Source organism: Chiloscyllium plagiosum, chromosome 20 (genome assembly GCF_004010195.1).
Source record: "Chiloscyllium plagiosum isolate BGI_BamShark_2017 chromosome 20, ASM401019v2, whole genome shotgun sequence".
Classification (NCBI taxonomy): Eukaryota; Metazoa; Chordata; class Chondrichthyes; order Orectolobiformes; family Hemiscylliidae; genus Chiloscyllium; species Chiloscyllium plagiosum.
Window position 1 is genome coordinate 13,103,829 of NC_057729.1, and position 21,478 is coordinate 13,125,306.

General features: G+C 40.4%; 1 protein-coding gene across 2 annotated transcripts in view; it reads left to right on the forward strand.

The window, feature by feature from the left end:
* LOC122560032 (aurora kinase C-like) overlaps nucleotides 1-21,133 on the forward strand; it is a 30,693-nt gene extending 9,560 nt beyond the window's left edge. For both annotated transcript variants that reach the window (XM_043710204.1, XM_043710203.1), the window contains exons 4-9: nucleotides 6,371-6,428; nucleotides 7,083-7,274; nucleotides 14,568-14,706; nucleotides 16,452-16,600; nucleotides 19,880-20,054; nucleotides 20,756-21,133. In XM_043710204.1, coding sequence (XP_043566139.1) covers nucleotides 6,371-6,428; nucleotides 7,083-7,274; nucleotides 14,568-14,706; nucleotides 16,452-16,600; nucleotides 19,880-20,054; nucleotides 20,756-20,944 — 902 coding nt within the window. In that variant the 3' untranslated portion in view covers nucleotides 20,945-21,133. The remainder of the gene's footprint in view (nucleotides 1-6,370; nucleotides 6,429-7,082; nucleotides 7,275-14,567; nucleotides 14,707-16,451; nucleotides 16,601-19,879; nucleotides 20,055-20,755) is intronic.
* Nucleotides 21,134-21,478: the final 345 nt, after the last annotated feature.

Here is a 21,478-nt window from a genome sequence, read left to right on the forward strand (position 1 = left end):
TGTTGTACGTTGGTACCTTCACAGATATTGAATTAGTCCATGTCGAAATGCAACAAGATGTGAACAATAGTCAGGTTTGTGCTGACAAGTGGCATGAGCATTACTTGCAAAAAGTGTTGTGTAGTTGCTATTTCCAGTAAGTATATAACTAATGACTCTAGAGTCAATGACATCACTTATCACTGAATCCTCTGCTTTCACAGTATGAGAGCTTCCCGTTAGTTAGAAACTGAACTGGTCTAATTAATAACCAAATGGCTACCTACTTAGATCAGAGGCTGGGATTTCTGCAGTCTGTAACTCGCCACCTAACTCTCCAAATCTTGTCTGCCATCTCCAAATCTTGTCTGCCATCTCCAAGGCACAAATTGGGTATTGGATGTAATTCACTTGCCCACCCTCACCTGCCTGGGTAAGTCCAGCTCCAACAACAATTAAAGCTTGACACCATCCAAGGCAGAGCAGCCCACTTGATGATTGGCACCATGTCAACAAACATTCAATCACTCTCTGCTACTGAGCATCAGTGGGAACAGTGTGTACTATTTACAAAATGCACTGCAGAAATTCAAGAATCTCCCAACCCACTTCTGTTATCATCTAGAAGGACAGGGATAACAGATACATAGAAATTAAACACCTGCAAGTTCATCTCCAAGTCACTTGTTCACCTGACTTGGAAATATGTTGTCATTTTTTTTTCAGTTGCTAGTTCAAATTCCTAAAACTCCTTTTCTAGTCCCAATGTAGGTCTTCCTATTGCACATCGACTGCAGCCCTTCAATAAGGCAGCTGACCACCTCAAGGACAATTAGGATAAGGCAGATCCAGCCAACCGTGTTCGTATCTTTGAATTTTTTTAAATTCACATCTGTTTTGCCATCGCTTTATATATTGTGAAGTAGAGCATGAGGATACCAACTGGGGAAATGAATTTATTCCAACAAAGATTTAAAGTAAATATGATGGTTGAATGGCCTTTTGCCATACTACTGCCTTGTCTTTGTGCTGCTATGTTATTTGGTTTGCAGTTCATGAGTTGGAAGAGAAATGTTTTGCAATTGGTGGGTCAGGATAAACTTGATTGAAGATAATGTTGTTTAAATTCAGTGCTCATTGTATGTTTAAGAAAATTTAAAGACTAATGCAGGTGTGAAGAGACACTAGTACATTTTACTGAACAGATTGGCCACTGAAATCTTTGTGGGTTGTTGTCTGACTGTAATTTTTGACTTGAGAAAGGTCTCCTTAGCATTTGTATGGCGACGTCTTCCCCCTGCAACCCCCCCCATGTTTTTTGCAAATAATGGTTTATTGGTATGGAAACAGTAAATCAATGTCAAATTAATGAATAATGGTCAAGTATACAATTGGCAAGGGTACAAAATGTCATTTCTCATGGCAGTCTTTTGCCAGTGTTTTGGAGGTTTTTATTTTTTGTTCTTGTCATAAAATGGATATTGTCTCTTCCACCCCCCCCGCCCATAATCCTGCAAGTTATTTGCTTTTACTACCCAATATCAAACTAAGCTGGAATTATTGCTGAACAATATGTTGAAGCTTTTCTTGAACACTTGTTTGCAGTATACCTTACTGTAATCACTGGAAACTTTGCATTTTGTTTGGCTTGGAGTGCAAGACTAAAGTTTCAGTAGTGTCTTTTTCAGCAACCTTTATAATTGCTCTCAATAGTATAGAACCTCTGGTAAAACTTGATTGTATCAAGAGTGTTTATGTACTAGTGGCTATAATATGTCCCCAAATTTTCTTAACTTTTAAAAGATGAGCTGACATTAAAGTAGATGGAATAAAAAGCATGCTCTCATCAATATTAAAAATGAATAAGCAGCAAAATGTTTTCTGTAACTTTGACTTTCTCATTACTCACTTTCTCCAAAAAACTGAATTTGTTCTTCTGCTAGGAATTCCTTTCCTTGTTCCACTCCTTTTGTGGTCACCAAGTCAAAGGAAAGTCACATTGCTAACTTTTTACAGTATGTATGTGGCTCTGCATCATAGAACCAAGATTTGTCAATAGTAGCAGTAAATGCAACTGCTTACCAGCCCTTTGTGTTGCATCAAGGTACTCTGCTATGATCACAGCCACAGATTTGGCCAAAAAAAGCCAAGCTACAGAAGGGAGGTGTGGCTTGACATCACCACATGGTTGAAAATGTGTTGCTGGAAAAGCGCAGCAGGTCAGGCAGCATCCAAGGACCAGGAGAATTGACATTTTGGGCCTGAGCCCTCCTTCAGGAAGGACTGGTGTCCACATGGATAAAAGCAAAAGTAGAGGCACTGAGAATCTAAATAAATTTGGAACTCTCTGCTAACTAGTCATACGTAGCATAAAGGAGGATATTTCACTAACTGCCAATAACCTCCCATTCTACCATAAGGGTAGTACAAAACTCTGCAGTTCTTAAGTACTTGGAATAATTCAGATTGCAACATAATCATTTCTCTAGATTGTCCCACATGTTGGACTGTAGCTGAAGCCTATGTGTAAAAGTGACTTTGGAGGTTGTGTGGTCTTGGTTCGGCCAGCCATAAATTGATCTGGTTTTTCTGTAGAGATTGCAGTGGTAGATTCTGAATTCACCTCAGCAATCCACTTTCCTGGTGGGTTTGCAGCTCAACATTATTCTCCTTAACTTAATGCCTTCAGTCTATGATTCAGGCAAGTTATTTCTCTGGCTTTGTTCAAATGCAGTAGTTTTATTACCCCAACAAACTGTCATGTGACCATTCTGAAGATGTAGATTAAGTGACTCCAGTCTAGCAGTTTGTGTTCTTTGGCTGCAGCCAGGAAATGTTGCACTTGCAGTGCTATCTCCAGAAGTCCAAGATATAGATGTCAATCAATATATTAATTCATGTTTCAGGTAGTAAATTATAAAATTACTTATTCCCAAGTTTGGATATGGTAGCCCAATGAGCTCTGGCCTTCTAAGCTTAGATCAAAGATTTCATCAGAAATATCTGAAGATAGTGTGGTCATCGATAGATGACATATTCACAAGTGGCTGAAACATTGTGATAAATTTGAATCTATGAACTTCTGGAATTAGGTGAAAGTGAGGACTGCAGTTGCTGGAGATCAGTTGTGCGTGTAGTGCTAGAAAAGCACAGTAGGTCAGGCAGCTTCCAAGGGAGCAGAAGAATCGACGTTTCAGGCAAAAGCCCTTATCAGGGATGATGAAGGGCTTACGCCCCAAACAGATTCTCCTGCTCCCTGAATACTACCTGACCTGCTGTGCTTTTCCAGCACCTCGCTCTACTGACTTCTGATATTTCCTATTTGTGAATCTGTCTTGCTTCACCCCCTGCCCCATCCTGACTTACTTTTCTGTTTGATGGTCTGACTTGCTTTATTAATTTATTTTGAAAACTATTTATTGCCCAGAGGACAGTTGAGTCAATCACCACTTTGTAGGTCGGGTGTCACATGTAGCTCAGACCAGTTAAGGATGCCAGTTTCCTTCCCTTGAGGGCATTAGTGACAATTGGCAATGAATTCATGGTCATAATTAGATTATTGGGTTAATTCCAAATCTCTATTGAATTCAAATCCCATCACAACAGATGGTTGAATTTGAATCTAGGTTCCCAGAACATTATCTGTGACTCCAGATTAACAGACCAGTGATAATACCACAAGCTGTTGCCTCTTTCGTGCTGACCAGCATTTATTGCCCACGATTGTTGCCCTTTAAGGTAGTGGTGAGCTGCCGTCTTGAATTGCTGCAGTCTATGTTGTAGGTTGACCCACCATCTCATGTGAGAAGGAATTCTAGGATTTTGACCCAGTGACTATGAAGGAATGGTGACATATTTCTAGGACAGAATAGTAAGTGGCTTGGAGGGTAGTTTGCAGGTGGTGTTTCCACGTATCTGCTGTCATATCCTTTTTGGTTGGAAGTGGTTGTGGGTTTTGAGGGTAATGTCTAAGGATCTTTGGGAATTTCTGTAGTGCATCTTGTTAATCATTACCAATGTTACTGAGTGTCTGGGAGCAAATGGGGTGTCAGTTAAATATGCTGCTTTTGTCCTGGATGGTGTCTAGTTTCTAAAGTGCTGTTAGAGCTGCACTCATCCATGCAAGTTCGGAGTAATCCATTGCACTCCTGACTTGTAGATGGTGGATAGGCTTTGGAAAAACAGGTGAGTTACTTGCTGCAGTATTCCTTGTCTCTGACCATCTGATCCCTGGCTTTGTTGTCGAGTGGGGGATATGCCAAGCTGAGTTTACAGATTGTGTTGGGTATAATCTTGCTGTTATTGGTCCACACCGCTTCATGAACACTCTTATCTTGAGTTGCTAGGTCAATCTGAAGTCTGTTCTATTTAGTGCAGTGAAAGTGCCACTCTACACGAGTATTCTCAATGTGAGGTAGAACATTGCTCTCATAAGGTGATCATTCTTACTAATGCTGTCAGAATGTGGTAAACAGATGTCGGTAGAATGGTGAGGATAAGACCAATTATGTTTTTCTCCTGTTGGTTCTCTTCCCCACCTGCCACAGAGCCAGTCGAGTTGCTATGTCCTTTAGGACCTAAGGTCAGTAGTGCTGCTGCCAAGACGTTTTGATAGGGGACATTGAAATCCCCTATCCAGAGTATATTTTCTTTTCCTTGCCACCCACATTGCTTTCTCAATGTTGCTCAACACTGAGTACAGATTAATCAGTAGAAAGAAGTACACTTATCACCAGGAGGTTTCCATGGGAATTCATGAGACTTCATGGAGTGGTGAGAATTCCCAGTGCAACTCCCAACTGTTCATAGCACTGTGCTGCCACTTCTGATAGCCCTACCAGTGGGACAGGGCATGTATCAGGGATTGTGATGGTAGTGGCTGGGATGTTTGTCAGGTGGTGTTCTGCGTATGACTGACTTGGTCAAGCTCTTGCTTGACTAGTCTGAGACAGCGCTCCTGGTTTTGGCGCTAGCCCCCAGCTATTACTAAGCAGCATTTTACAGGATTGATAGTGCTGTTTCTTCATGCTTTATGATGTCTAGGTTGTCTGTCCAATTGCATTTCTTTTCAAGACTTTGTAGCAATTTGATACAATTGAGTGTCTTGCTTGTCCATTTCAGGGGGCAGTTGGTTCAACCACATTGCTGTGGGTCTGGAGTCACATGTTGACCAGGTGGTGATGAAGGGCATTAGTGAGTGCAATGAGTTGATCCAACAATTGCTGGTTTCATGGTAATCAGTAACTCTTAATTTCAGATTTTTTAAAAATTTAATTTTAATAATATGCACGGCCCAGAAGAGTTTTTGGATTAATAGTCTAGCAATAATATCACTAGGCCATTTCCTCACCACTGCAGTGTAGGAAAACAAATTAGTGTCCCATCCAAGCCTCATCCCAAAATGTAGTAGGTACACATAACAATGCATCACCCTCTATACATTAAAGCTAGTTTTAAACCCAATTATTCCAACTTTTGAATTTGTAATTTGAAAAAGGAGGGAAGAACTGGGAGTTTGATCTTTGGTTAAGTTAGGGGTGAGAAATTTGTGACATAAAAACCAGACTTTGGCACCTGAGTTCCAGTGGTGATAGTTGTATAGAACTTTTAACCACTAGATTCTTTCAACAACAAACAATAGTTGCTGCTATTTATAGTTTGTAGCCCAAGAGAATTAGGTTATCTTCTGGTTTACATGCAATGGCAACTATTGCTTGGCATGTCTTTTTAACTGGCTTTTTAAACTGACTTTAAAATTCTAGAAGATTGGTGACTGAGTTAAACTTATCGGCACAAACTCACATCTCGATGTTTTCCCTATTGTCATGGATAGGTTTGATGTCAAAAACATCTCAACTGTGCTATTTTTTCTTAACTTCTGAGTTAATTGAACAAAAGCCATTAAATTGCATCAATGTGTTTCAATTTGATTTTGTTTTAACCAACTGATTTCTTTTACTCTACAATGCCTTCACTCCAAGCATTTAGTCTTCTGAGAAAGAGAAGGGATGGGCATGTTAGAATATAATCCATGACCGGATAACTCTGGATATGGTTATAAAGCATAAGCTTTTGCCATTTTCAAAATGGATAAAAATTATTTTTTCAAAATTGGTACTCTGATCTTTAATTGCACCTGAAGTGGATGCTCCATTCCCAAATGACTTTTTTGAACAGAATTGACTAAGTCTGAATTTTGGTGTGTGTGTGTGTAGCGTAGAGCAGATTAATTACTGAAGTTACTTGAGGATATGCGCATAAGTAACAGAAAAGTTTTTCACAAACTAAGAAAGGGAGCCAGAATCTAATTTTTGACTATCTTTTCTAAAAGGAAGTTTCTGGCTATGGATTGTCTGTTGACAGCTTTGTCAATTTTTGTTTTATTAAATAGGAAAGACTACTGCGAGTGCATCAACAGATTGTCATAGTACAAGTGAAAAGAAAAAGAAGTGAGTTGGTAACTTTTTTTTATCTCAACACTTCTCTTTGAATTTACTATTCTGGAAAAACTTTCCCTCCATCAAATCCCTTACCAATATTCATCTCACCACCTAATTTTGAAACTCCCATCTCTCGCCTTTGTTTCCAGTGTCAATCACAAGTTGACAGATCTGATTATTTGATCACTTTGTTGAGTTGGTCTTCCTACTAAAGCCAGTTCCTTTCAGCGTCCGTATGTGTCAATTTTAAGTCTTTAGGGCCACTTCGACTTGCTAATTTTGTTGGGTTAATTTAAAATGTTGAACTAAGTAATCACTTGTCCAACTGAAGATTATGATAATCGAGCTCTACTATGAATATAATGTCTATAGGTTACTAGTGGGGAAAAATGAATTTTGGCCCCTTCTACATTTTTCCCCTAATATCCTAAGAAATATATTGTACTCAAATTTCACTGCTTAGTTCAATTTGACCTACTTAAGAGTTGAGGTTTGAAAATATGGTTGGATGTACATTGATGAAACAATGATTTTGTTTTAGGGACATTTTATTTATTAATCCCAAGATGCTAGGTAAATTCTTATTTTGGAAATGAATGCAATATTTCATGGCCTCTTTATTTCTGAAAATGCCAAAACAATCCAATGTATTTTCTTTTTTAGAAAGCAATGGTGTTTGGATGACTTTGAAATTGGGCGTCCACTTGGGAAAGGTAAATTTGGAAATGTGTACTTGGCCCGTGAACGACAGTCCAGATTTATCCTGGCATTGAAAGTGCTTTTTAAGTCTCAACTTGAGAAGGCTGGTGTGGAACACCAACTCCGAAGAGAAGTTGAAATCCAATCACATCTCCGGTAAGTTACTATTTGTGGAGGTGTCAGAATGGGGTGTAAGGAAAATAGTGAGCACAAAACTGACACTCTAATGATTTCTGTGTGGTAGTTCATTATTGATAAGAGAAATATGTTTGAAATAAAGTTGTCTACTACATACAGTATGGACATTCAAATGCCTATTTCATAAGATTGGGCCAGATCTTTAGTTACATATAGCTGTTTGTATGGAAAATAAATTGCTTCTTTTCCTTTTAACCTTTAAAATCAGTCTAAAATTGGACATTTTGGCCCACAGATGTAGGTTGACAAATTGTATTCCTTTGTAACTGGCATTGCTGTTTCATGCTTTGGGAGCTTGAATGTATTGCAGCTGCTTTGATGGCTTTCAGTTTAACATTCAATTTGTGCTGGAGTTTTGAAAAGCAGCCAAGATAATTTCCTTGAATTACAAGTGTCTGTTTAATATCCTAAATTTGAGATGGCTAGTATCTTTTTCAATGACCTATTTTAATTTGAAACTTTTTATTTTCTGAAATACCTCCAGGAAAGGTCAGTGACTACACTATTCCTCTGCTCCATTTTGAAATGGGGTGGCTGTTACTTACAAAGTTGGGTGGCTAGTTTTTGGTAGTGTTTTTGTTCAGTTTCCAACATATTAATTGGAAATTCATAATATACAAATGTTAACTTTGGCATTACACAAATATTTTTCTTCTGGCTTTAAAAGAACAAACTAAAGGAGGGGCATACTTATCTCACAGGAAGATGGTTGTGGCTATTAGTTAGTCATCTCTGCTCCAGGGCACCCCTACAGAAATGCCTCTGGCAAATGTCCTGGTCCAACTTCAGCAGTTTCATTGATCTTCCCTCCCATCTAAGTCAGAAGTAGGGATATTTGTCACTGGGTTGGTGCTAAACATTACACCTTTATGATAAGACTGATACTGAAGCAGTTCTTGTCCAAATGTAGCACAATCGGGACAATATCCAGACTTGGGATGGCAAATAAAATTTACAACAAGTATAATTTAATTTGATTTATTGTATCTAAGTACTATATAATGAAAAGAGCAGTGCTGCATACAGCAAACCAGGACAAGTCATGGTGCTTAGAGCAAAGCATACATCTGGCTGTACAAAAGGTGAGAACATTGTAGATTTAGATTTTAAGTGTGGAATAATTAAAAGAAATGAGAAAAAGAGCTGCTATGGAGGGCTTGCAAAGAGTTGCCCAGTGTCAGCACCATCTTGAATCAAAGAGCAATTCTAACCATGAGCCTTTGAAATTCAGTGGCATTACCACCCATTCCCAACATCCTGGACATTAATTTTGACAGAAAATGAACACAAACCACTAACCACTACTATCTAGAGGAACAAAGATACAGAGAAACCTTGATTATCCAAAGATGGGCTGGCAGTATTTTGTTCAGATCGATTTTGGCCTTTAAACAAGGGAACTTGCGCCCACACCTCTTGACCCCCCCCTCCCCTCCTCACCTCCCTCCAGGGCCTCAAAGGAAACTTCCATATCCGCCACAGATTCGCCTGCACCTCCACACACCACCTATTGCATCCTCTGCACCCGATGTGGCCTCCTCTATATTGGGGAGACAGGCCGCCTACTTGGGGAGCCTTTCAGGGAACACCTCTGGGACACCCGGACCAACCAACCCAACCACCCTGTGGCTCAACATTTCAACTCCCCCTCCCACTCCACCAAGGATATGCAGGTCTTTGGACTCCTCCATCGCCAGACCGCAACAACACGACGGTTGGAGAAAGAGCGCCTCATCTTCCGCCTAGGAACCCTCCAACCACAAGGGATGAACTCGGATTTCACCAGTTTCCTCATTTCATGCTGCCTGACCTGCTGCGCTTTTCCAGCAACACATTTTCAGCTCTGATCTCCAGCATCTGCAGACCTCACTTTCTCCTTAAACAAGGGAAGCCATACTGATCTAGTGCTGTGCTCTACTGGAGAGTTTGTTTAAATCTATTTTGATAAGTCTGCTATTTAAACTAATTTTTGCATTCTACAAATTGCATGTTAAACTGAGAAGGACTAAACCCTTATCACTTAAATATATGAAATTCCAGCATTAAGCAAGGTCCCGAATAGCTTCTACAATCTTATAAGGGCATTTCAGTTTCTGCTGAACTCCGTGTCGCAGCAGAAAGACAGAAGCACTGCTTGCTTTGCTACTTTTTTTCTTCATGAACACCCTGGTAAAGTGACACCAAGCACTTTGCAAAGGACTCTGTAACTAGTCCTTGTGTTTTTTAAAAATCCAGCTGCTGTTGCCTGAGATGCTTGTTTCTTTGTTTTTTTTGCCAGCATTTTCACTTGTTCTTCAGTATAGGTAACCTGAATTCTTTACTGCTTTGAGGTAATGTTTTTGAGACTTTGATCTTCATCAGATAATCTTTATATTTGGATAATTGAGATTCCTCTGTACATGGGAACACCAGCTGCAAGCTCCCCTTCAAGCCTCTCCCATGCTGTCCTGGAAATGTGTTGCTGTTCCTTCAGAGTAGCTCGATCAAAATCTTGGAATTCCTTTCCTAATAGTATTGCTGGTCAAAACTAAAACCTTCATCTGCTACAGTCCCATTATGTAGAAGCTAGCTTGTTGCCTCATTCTGAAGGGTATCCACTGATCAGCAGTAACCCAACCAGTGACTTCTAAAACCAGAGAAAAATGTCATAACTGGGATAATGAGGTAAAAACAATGACTGCAGATGCTGGAAACCAGATTCTGGATCAGTGGTGCTGGAAGAGCACAGCAATTCAGGCAGCATCGGACGAGCAGCAAAATCGACGTTTCGGGCAAAGCCCTTCCTGATGAAGGGCTTTTGCCCGAAACGTCGATTTTGCTGCTCGTCTGATGCTGCCTGAATTGCTGTGCTCTTCCAGCACCACTGATCCAGATAACTGGGATAATACTTGCTGTTAATTGGCTGCCAGCTTCTATTTCCATAAAGTTGATGCATCAGTTTGACAACTCTTTTTTGATGCTTTCATATCTTTGCCAACCACTTGATGGCACTGTTCAGTGTTTCTGTTTGCATTTTGCATCTACCAATGATTCTAATTGGGCAACATTGTTAGCAGTCAGCATTCTTTCAAAGTGAAAGCCAGGAGTGTACTTTTCAAGTGGACAGTGGAATGATGGTGGTGATGGGAGATACTAAATGTGTTACTTAGGTCTTCAGTCCTTAGCAAATGCTAGTTGAGGACTGGCAGCTTCGTTGACTACATACAACAGAAAATTGTTTTCCTTTTGATTGAGTAATTACCATTTTTGGGAGTAATTTTTCACTTGAACTACTTCACCATTTGAATGGTGCTGCAAATGCAGTTGTTTTAGATGTGATTTGAACTACTTTAAAAATGCATTCTTCTAGATGGTTTGTGTTTACTAGGCAACTTTTTGCTTCAACTGAACTGAATTTTTTCACTCAACTTAAAAATAGCTTGCTGCTTTCTTCCTAATCATCTTGATGAGCTTAGCTCTACAGTACAATATGCTTGAAATGTGCAATGTTTCCCTCACCTAAAACAACTTTTAAAAAAAAAATACAAAGACAATTCTTCCTCCAACGGAAGTATAAAATATGTGGCATGGCTTTGTTGTTTTTTTTAAATAGACTTGTTAAATTTAGGTGGCAACATCTCCATTGTGGTCAATACTGGTTAGAAATAGGGACCAAACTTTCGATCCAAATTGAAATGCTACTGCATTCAGAAGAGTCACTCGACTAAAATGTTAACTCTGCTTTCTCTCCATAGATGCTGCTCCACTTGCTGAATTTCTCCAGCAATTTCTGTTATGGTCAATTTCTTGATTCAGTATCTGTAGTTGAGGAAGATCATAATTTTGAACATAAGCCCTTCATCATGATTGAGGCTTGTGGCCCAAGGGGGCTGACCGATAAATGGGGTGGGGCTGAGGGGAAGGTTCCTGGGAATGCAATAGGTAGATGAAAGTGAGTGAAAATGATTGATAGGTTGGAAAGGAGGGTTGGGAAAGAAAATGGACAATGCAAGAAGGTGGTACGGAGTTGGAAGGTTGGATCTGGGATAAGGTGGGCGGGAGGGGAAATCCACATTGATTCCATGTAATTGGAGGGTCGCAAGGCGAAAGATGAGGTAATTCTTTCTCCAGGTATCTGGTGGTTACAGTTTGGCAGTAGAAGAGACCCAGGATTTGCATTTCCTTGGTGCAGTGGGAGGGGGAGTTAGTGTTTGGCCACAGGGCAGTGGGGCTGTTTAGTGCAGATATTCTCTGAAACATTCCACAAGTTGGTGTCCTGTCTCTAATGTAGAGGTTCCTCATTTCATTGATAATCCTTGGAGGGTCACTGTGGATGTTTTGGGCCAAAGGGCCTGTTTACACATTGTAGGGATTCTATGATTTCCCCTCCCCCTCAATTTATCCTAACCCTCCAACTCTGCACTGCCCTCTTGAACTGTCCTACCTGTCCATCTTCCTTCCCACCTATCCTGTCCTCTGATCTATCCCCTTCACTCCCAAATTCATCTACCTATCTCATTCCTACCTTTTCACCATGTGCGCACACGCACATGCTCGAAATGTGGATTCTGCTGCTCCTCTGCTGCCTGACCAGTTGTGCTTTTCCAGCCCCACACTCTTCGCCTCTCATCTCAAGCATCTGCAGTCCTCCCTTTCTTCTAGGACGTAATCATAGTCTGTTTGTCTGACCTGACTGTTCAAAATTAAACTAGATGAGTATCTCAAAGGCCTTTAAACCCTACCACCCTTCACTATCTTTCAATTTGTGATTTGCAGCATCGCTTAGAAAACATGTGAAATCTTTCTGAACCTGCCCCATTCTGATGTTTGTAAAGTAAACCAGTTAATGGATTTGATAGATTTGTTTGAAATGGGCTGCTTTTTTTATTTCAAAAATATACTTTATTCATAAAATTTGATCTGTACAGTTTGTCATGCCATCATATGTAAACATGTACATAGAGATCAGAATTTATCATTTTTATACAGATCTGTGCATTTTTCAATCATTTGCCCATATAATTAGCTGAGGCGTCAGCAGAGCCCAAATGCATGCATGGGCCCCATGTTCTTCGTTAGGCAGGCAGACTTTACACAGTGGTCTTTCCCCATTGTGCCTTGGCAGCAGCTGCCCCAAGCTTCAGCGCATCCCTCAACACGTAGTCCTGAACCTTGGAATATGCCAGTCTGCAACACTGTCGGGGTCAACTCCTTCAGCTGGAAGATCAGCAGGTTTCGGACCACCCAGAGAGCGTCCTTCACCGAGTTAATGATCCTCCAGGCAGAGTTGATGTTCATCTCGGTGTGCGTCCCGGGTAACAGGCCGTAGAGCACGGAGTTCCGCGTCACGGCACTGCTCGGGACGAACCTCGACAGACACCACTGCATTCCTCTCCAGACTTCCTCTGCATAGGCACATTCCAGAAGGAGGTGTGTGACAGTCTCGTCTCCCCCCGCAGCTGCTTCGAGGGCAGCATGCGGAGCGGCTGAGTGTCCGGGCGTGCATAAAGGATCTCTCAGGCAGAGCCCTTCTCACCACCAGCCAAGCCATGTCTTGGTGCTTGTTGGAAAGTTCTGGCGATGAGGCATTCTGCCAAATGGCTTTGATAGTCTGCTCAGGGAACAGCTCGATAGGATCCGCCCTCTCCTTTCCCGAAGGGTCTCAAGGACACTACGTGCTGACCACTTCCTGATGGACTTGTGGTCAAAGGTGTTTTTCTTCATAAACTTCTCCACGAAGGACAGGTGATACGGAACGGTCCAACAACTCTGAGCGTTCCGCGGCAGTGAGGCCAGGCCCATCCTTCGCAACACCGGGGACAGGTAGAACCTCCGTACGTAGTGACACTTGGTGTTTGCGTACCGGGGATCCACGCACCGCTTGATGCAGCCACACACAAAGGTGGCCATCAGGGTGAGGGTGGCATTGGGTGTATTTTTCCCCCGTTGCCCAGATCTTTGTACAGCGAGTCCCTTCGGACCCGGTCCATCTTTGACCTCCATATGAACTGGAAGATGGCCCGGATGACTGCAGCAGCGCATGTTCTGGGAATAGACCAGACCTGTGCCATGTATAATAGCAATGACAGTGCCTCACACCTGATGACCAGGTTTTTTCCTGCGATGGAGAGTGACCGTAGCGTCCATCTGTCCAGTTTTTGCCTTACTTTGCTGATATGCTCCTCCCAAGACTTGGCGCACGCCCCAGCCCCTCCGAACCAAATACCCAGCACCACCACTTCCTGATGGACTTGTGGTCAAAGGTGTTTTTCTTCATAAACTTCTCCACGAAGGACAGGTGATACGGAACGGTCCAACAACTCTAAGCGTTCCACGGCAGCGAGGCCAGGCCCATCCTTCGCAACACCGGGGACAGGTAGAACCTCCGTACGTAGTGACACTTGGTGTTTGCGTACTGGGGATCCACGCACAGCTTGATGCAGCCACACAAAGGTGGCCATCGGGGTGAGGATGGCATTGGGTGTATTTTTCCCCAGTTGCCCAGATCTTTGTACAGCGAGTCCCTTCGGACCCGGTCCATCTTTGACCTCCATATGAACTGGAAGATTGCCCGGATGACTGCAGCAGCACATGTTCTGGGAATAGGCCAGACCTGTGCCATGTATAATAGCAATGACAGTGCCTCACACCTGATGACCAGGTTCTTTCCTGCGATGGAGAGTGACCGTAGCGTCCATCTGCCCAGTTTTTGCCTCACTTTGCTGATATGCTCCTCCCAAGACTTGGCGCACGCTCCAGCCTCCCCGAACCAAATACCCAGCACCTTCAGGTGGTCGGTCCTGACGGTGAAGGGGACGAGGATTGGTCGGCCCAGTTCCCAAAGAGCATGGCCTCGCTCTTGCCTGGGTTTACCTTGGCCCCCGAGGCCCGTTCGAACTGGTCACATATGCACATGAGTCTGTGCACGGACAGCGGATCCAAGCAGAAAACATTTACAGGGAGGCCTTAACCTGCAGGCCCCCGCTGCCAGGAATAGTCACCCCTCTCAGGCTCGCATCTTTCCTGATGGACTCGGCAAATAGCTCTATGCAGCACACAAACAAGGCAGGAGTGAGAGAGGGCAGCCGTGCCTGACTCCAGATCTGACTTTAACACAGCCAAGACTGGTTTAAGATGAGCTCTATCTAAATTTCAGACCATTGTGTGCTTATTTTGACTTGGTATGAAGTGACAACTTTTCTATAGAAGTGACTGTTTTAATATTCAGAAGCTACATAACTAAGTATTGTGACCTATCTATTTTTTCCACAGACATCCTAACATTTTACGGCTATTTGGTTACTTTCATGATGCTTCTCGGGTTTATTTGATCTTGGAGTATGCTCCCCGTGGTGAACTTTATAAAGAGCTGCAGCGATGTGGAAAGTTTGACGATGGACGAAGTGCTACGGTATGAGATCATTATTTGCTCTTTGGACAGCAACACTGGATCACTTCCCATGTGAATCAACCAAACCAGGGTTACAGTTAAGCAATTCAACCTTTTCCTCCAGTGTTAGACACTCTTTGGTCACAGACATTAAGATATCATGCACATTCTACATGTGAACTGAAACAGCTTGCAAAAGAGTATCACCTGTTTCTGACCATTTTCCTTTTGGTAACATGGTCAATTTGTTCTATCAATTTAAGTTACATTACACTATTCATTTGAAGTCTGCAATGCTGAAATACTTGGTCCTTTTTTTTATTCTTGTCCTATTCTGATCCATAGTTTGAAACCAGTTTGGGTGGTGTGTGGTAAGAGTGTGGGTGGTTACAAACTTGCATGGAGTGCCATTAGATTAAAATGAAAGGAACATACTATGGATGCTGGAATCCTGCAAGTATTGAGTGGGTTTGAAGAAAATGGAGAACAGTTAAATGTTTAATTCTGCGCACATTGCTGAACCTGAGTATTTTTAGCAATTTTTATTAATCACTGCTATTGGGTAAGCTACACTGGAAAACATGAAATGTAGTTAAACCTAAGCCTATTCTATAGTATAGGTTTCATCAATTTCAGGCAACAAAGTACAGGGATGTGTGCCTTCAAGACATGTATGGTTTTGAAATGTCATATTTATTGTTACTTTTATGAAGGTGTAAGCTTGTACTGTACCTTTTTGAGAGTTAAAGCTGGCAAGCACTTGAGCACAGTGTTGAAAAAGTTTAAAAATGTAACATTTGGTTGTGAAGCAACTAGCTGAGCTGTTGCTATGGTACACAACAAATTTGAATTTGGCCAATCCAGTTTAAATTATGCCTCCAGATACCAAAGGTCAATTGAATTTGAATTTTGCTGTTTTGATTATGTCAAATCAATGATACAATCAGATTGCTTTGGGGTATAAAAACCAGACACTTTGAACAGTTAGCCAGAGTGGCAAAGAGCACCAAAAACAGCCTGCAAAATCAGTCTCTGAAAGGTACCTGTTCATGTGAAATCTGTGCTGCAGAAGACTGAAGATAAGACCCAGAAAAATGTCCAGGAAGATTCAGAGGAGAATCGACACAGCTGACTGGTTTTGAAATTTGAGTTTTTTTGTAAATCTTAACCCCCTACTCCCCGATTATCGAATCGGTATGTTGTTGTAGAGTTGGAAGTAGATAATCTGAACAGACAAAGGAGGATTACAGTGTAGATAGTCGTTTTTTTCTCTCTTGGAGTTAAAGAATAAATTGTTAATTTCTTTTCTCTAAATAGTGGGATTTGGCAGTTCTTTGTCACTCTCACTTTTACAGATTACAAGGCAAGTTGAGATTTTCTGGTTTAAACGAGCAGAAGGATTTACTCTGTAACACCTTGCAGCAGCTGAGTGCTACTTCATAAAGACACAATTGGTGTGCATTAATTTTGCTTTCAGCTTAAAGAATTGAGCTGTAAGTCAGGGAATAGAGCAGAACATGGTTACCTTTTTAAATGTTCATCATTCAAGTACTCCCAAGTAACAGGAGATAGGAGAAGAAATGGAGTTCTAAGGAATTAAATCTAATAAAAAAAAGGTATAATTTGAGTGAATGTTTGGAGGGACGAGCTCTTTAGAGTAATCTCATTAAAAATGCAATGAGGATCTGCAAGCACAACCAATGAATCATTAGGGTTGACTCTGTTAGTACTACATAATGATTTGGTAACATTTTTCCTTTTTATAGTATATATCCGAGCTGGCTGATGCACTAGTATACTGTCATTCAAAGAAGGTGATTCATAGAGACATTAAGCCAGAGAATTTATTACTAGGAGCAAATGGAGAGCTGAAAATTGCAGATTTTGGATGGTCTGTGCATGCTCCAGCATCCAGGTACTGATTCTATTAAACAACTTTTTTTAGCTGCATGAATTCCATTTTGGGTTCATATATCTATCATATATTTAAAGATTTTCTTTCCTATGAGTTCTGGTTTCGAAACAAATTTTGATGCTTACACTAAGTTACTTCTAAATCTATTTTTCATTTAGTATGATTGTTGCTATCAAACATTTAAGTCAATAGACTTTTCTTTCTGCACCCATTGACCCACTTGTCACTACATTCAATATGATAAAAGAATCTTTTAGTGTTAATAATCTTCAGCAAAAATCAATGTCACAGCAAACCTTTTTTGTCTGCAAAGTCAGTTGGGAGTTAGGATTGAAAGGGCATCTAGTTGTAGGCCTCAATGGGAGATGATGGCAAGCATTTAATAGAGATTATTCTTGTGTACTGATCACTGACTGGAAATGTTAAGTAGTAGTTATGGAGAGATGTGTGTAACAGGATTTCTTCGAAATGAAAGCCAGGTTGTAGAGGATAGTTAAGTGAGTTGAGGGTAGATGGCAAAGAAGACTCTGCTGGCAGATGATCTTGCATGTTTAATGGGCTAAAGTGAACTATTTAAAAATTGAGTCTTTCCACATAATACAGCAATGATCATCACTTCAGTGGCTGGACTATTCCCACTTCATGATATGCTTGTAAAGTCCAAATGATTTAATTGTGGTACAACCAAATATTTTGAGCTTGGGTAGTGTGGCCATTTGCTCATCTATTTCATCAATATCTCTGCAGAAAAGTAATTACTTATCAGAAACCAATCCATTAAACTTTGAATAACCATTTCAGACCTGCTGAGTTCAGTTTCTGCAACTTTATAAATTGCTCTAAATGTTAGTGTCATTCTTCCCTTAAGTGGGTCCCCTAGAGTTAAACAATCAACTTCCTGAGAGATATAAGGGCTAATTATATAAAATTGATGTGGTCTGGTTAGATTAAAATTTAGATTCCTCTCCTGGGCTGGATGAAATGTATCCCAGGCTGAGTCAGGCAAGTAAATAATAGGAACACTGGTAACTTTCAATACATCTCTGGTCACAGGCACAAGTCTGGAGCACAGCAAATGTGGTACCTCTAATCAAGAAGGGAGGATGGGGTAAATGAGGAAACATTTGGAATCTATTTGAGGAACAGAGCTATTCTTCATTTGCAGAGGCAGGGATTAATCCAGAACAGTCTGTATGGATTTGTTAAGGGGAGCTCATGTCTGACCAACTTGATACAATTTTTCAGAGGTGACCACATGAGCAAATGAGGGCAATATCTTTAGTCTACTTGGACTTCAAGGTTTTTAGTTAGTGAGATCAACAGCAAAGAAAAATTGGATTCAGATGGCTGGGTAGCAAGAAGTTAAGGGGCATTTTTAACTGGAAGTGAGTTCTGTAGTGATCTGTATTGGGGCCCATTTTCTGATGGGGAGTGAGTGTGTTTTGATTCCTACTTGAATGGAGGTTTGATCAGTGTTTGCAGATGATATAAAAATTTGAGATAGTAAATAGTGAAGATAGCCTTGGATTATAGGAGGACATAGGCTGATCGCTGGCAACTGAAGTGTGCACTTGGGCAGGCCAAATGGGCAAAAAAAGGATTGGTAGGAGCTTGGAGCAAGAAGAATGACCACTTTGGTGTGCATGTCCACTGGTTCCTGAAAGTAATGGGACAAGTAGGTCAGGTGGCTCAGAAGGCCTATGGGATAAACTCCTTTCTTAGCCGAGGCATACAATTGAAGAGCAGGCAGGTTGTGATGAAACTGCATAATACATAGTATAGATTCTCTAGCTGTGGACAGTTTGGAATCCATATTATCACAGGGAGGTGATTTGCATGAGAAGACTTAAAAGGAAATCTACCAGGATGTTCTCCAGTTTGAAGAGTTAATGAAAAGAGATTGGGTAAACTGTTACTGTCCCTTTTTTTTGAGCAGAGAAGACTAGGGAATAGACAGGAGGAAACCTTTTTCTGTTGGTGGAAGGATCAATGACCAGGGAGTTTACCTTTTTTTAATGGTAAGGGCAAAAGTTTTGGAAAGTATATGAAGAAAATGCTTCCCTGTGCCCACCCCCCCAAAAAAAGGCAGGAATCTAACTCTTCCTGTAAGGGTGATAGAAGCAGAAATGTTTTCAACATTTGAAGTATTCAGATGATTCCTACTTTGCATATGGTTCTGGTCTGCAGGGACTGTTTCAACGTTTCGAGGAAGATAAAACCAAGACTTACAAATGAAGTACTCACTGATTTGATGTCAAACTATTAACTTTTTTATCCCCTCAAATCCTCAGTGCAGAAATAAAAAAGATTATTTGGCTGGAAATGTAGATGAAAAATTGATCCTAATCACTAAGGAAGGAAATTGCTTGGTTTAAATCTAAGCTTTGGGCAAAATTACTAAGTCAAGGCTGCAATAACCTACAGATTCAGGTTTGGTTAACTAATAAGATGGAGTTATTATAAAGCTTCAAGCGACCCTTTCTTTTACACAGGACTTTAGTAATGTAACTTTATAGTTTTGAGTGTTCTGTGTAATTGATGACTTCAGTTGGTGACTCCATTTCCTTCCAATTTTTCAATACCATTCTGTATATATCTGTTTTCTTGTGCTTGCCCCTACTCACAATGAATCCAGTTTTATTTGTTTCTTTTTAACCAAGTGGTTATTCTCCCAATCTACTTTTGGCCATGCCCTCAGATTTTGAAAACTTGTTTAAAGTGTCCTTCGTCTTCTGACCAAGGAAAATAACAGTCTTATCTTCTAACCTTTCTGCATAACTAAAGCCTCATCCCTAAAACTCTCCTGAACTCTCTCCCTCTACCTCCCACTAGTACCCTTTTTTTTTTTTTTGTATGCTGCCTTACATTTCTATCAGCTCACTACTTCAAACTTGTTGATATCCTTTTCTGAAGTTTCAGTTTAAGTCTTTCATTGTCATTTTCAAACTTTTGAAATTATCCCTGCATACTAAAATCTAGGTCATGTGAAAAGTAAGAGTCCAACACCAACACAAGGGACCTTGTACTGTTTCATTCTAAAATACCATTATAACTGTTCCTTTTGATCCTTCATTCAATTTTTTTTATCCACATTGTTTTGTTCCTTTTTTAATTTCATTATCTATAACTTTCCCCAAGTCCTTGTGATACCTCTTGAATGTCTTTAGAAGTCGATGTACTTTGTATAGGCAGTCTGTCAAAATTAACTACTACTAGAAACAATACATTTAATAGTCTGTTGGAATGTGTATTTTCAACATTTTGTTTTTATTTGTACAGAAGAGCAACATTATGTGGTACCCTGGATTATTTACCACCAGAGATGATTGAGGGGAAAATGCACGATGAAAAGGTTGACCTTTGGAGTCTAGGTGTTCTTTGTTATGAATTTTTGGTAGGCCACCCTCCATTTGAAGCAGCAGACCGTCAAGAAACCTTTCGGAGAATTTCTAAAGTGAGTGACCTGGATAATTACACAATTTCCATTGCAACTATTATTGTAGATTTGTTTTATAGTAGAAATTGCTCACATTTAAGCTGAACCAAATGTCCTGAAGTAGTCTAGTTTGCTTTCAGCAGGGATACATCTACATCTGTGTATAAGGATTAGAAATTTAGTTTTAAATTTTTAATTTTGTAGGATCTGAATCTAATAAAGGCATTAACTTCAAGCATTTGAGGTCCAGGTGATCACCATCTTTAAACATACATGCGATGTTCATTTTCCTGATATACAAAGTCACTAATTAACTAATTAATTGCTGACTGAACCACACTTTATATAAATTCATTTCCTGCATCCCCTTCGAACTAAAAATGATAACCTGGAGGTAGATATTTCTCTCCTTCACCTAGAAGGTTAGCAAACTGACTTGTTGAATATCCAAGGTGGTGCTTGTGGTTACATAAGATCAGTGTTGGGCTTTATTAATTTTCTTCCTGAGACTCATGAGGTTTTCATAAATACCCACATCAGCTACAATTTAGAACTACTTGTCTTATCAGTATTTTGGGTAGTTTGACAGTATAAGGAAAATTAATTTGCATAAAAAATGAAATACTGAGCAGTTTAATCCAACAAAAAAATTATGTATTATTGATTAAATGTGCCTACATAATCTGGTACTAAAACTATTTTGTGCTCTATCTTTTCAGGTTGACCTTAAATTTCCATCCTTTATAATGGAGGGTGCAAAAGATCTGATCACTCGGCTGCTGAAGCATAACCCAAACCAACGACTACCTTTGAAAGATGTGCTTGAACATTTTTGGGTGGTTAAGCACTCCATTAAATCGGCCTCCCAAAAAAAGGAACCTGTGACACCATCTGATCCCAATCTGTAAACCAGGAATGTAAAGGACATGTATAGATTGAGACTTGGCAGTGCAATAACCATTTTGAGTGGCAGCAGCCACCATATTGTCTGATTGGAGTGCTGGAATCTTTCTTCCTGTCAGCAGATGACTCTGGCTAATAGAGAATTGGTGAATTTCTTAATTTACCTCTTTGTACATGTTTAGAATTCACAATTTGTTTTCACTGGTGAGTGTATACTACGATGTTTTCACTAATGAATGGGATGAAATGAACAAACAAAACCCTAGTTGTGAATCTGAATTTTGCAACTGCTAGCACATGGTCGCTTTACATAAGGAATTGGACACACTTCAGGTTTTGTGCTAATAACTGAGTTGAATTTAAAAATATTAATTCTAATGTAATGTGATCTAACTTGGATTAAAGACCAGAAGGGCATTTGTGTAGCTGTTGCTTGCACTGCTTCAGACAGTAACAATTTACTCCTTTGCACCTCGTCAAAATTGTGTGGTCGGTTTCTTGGACTGTGTAAATTGAGTTAATTACACTCCAGGCTGTAT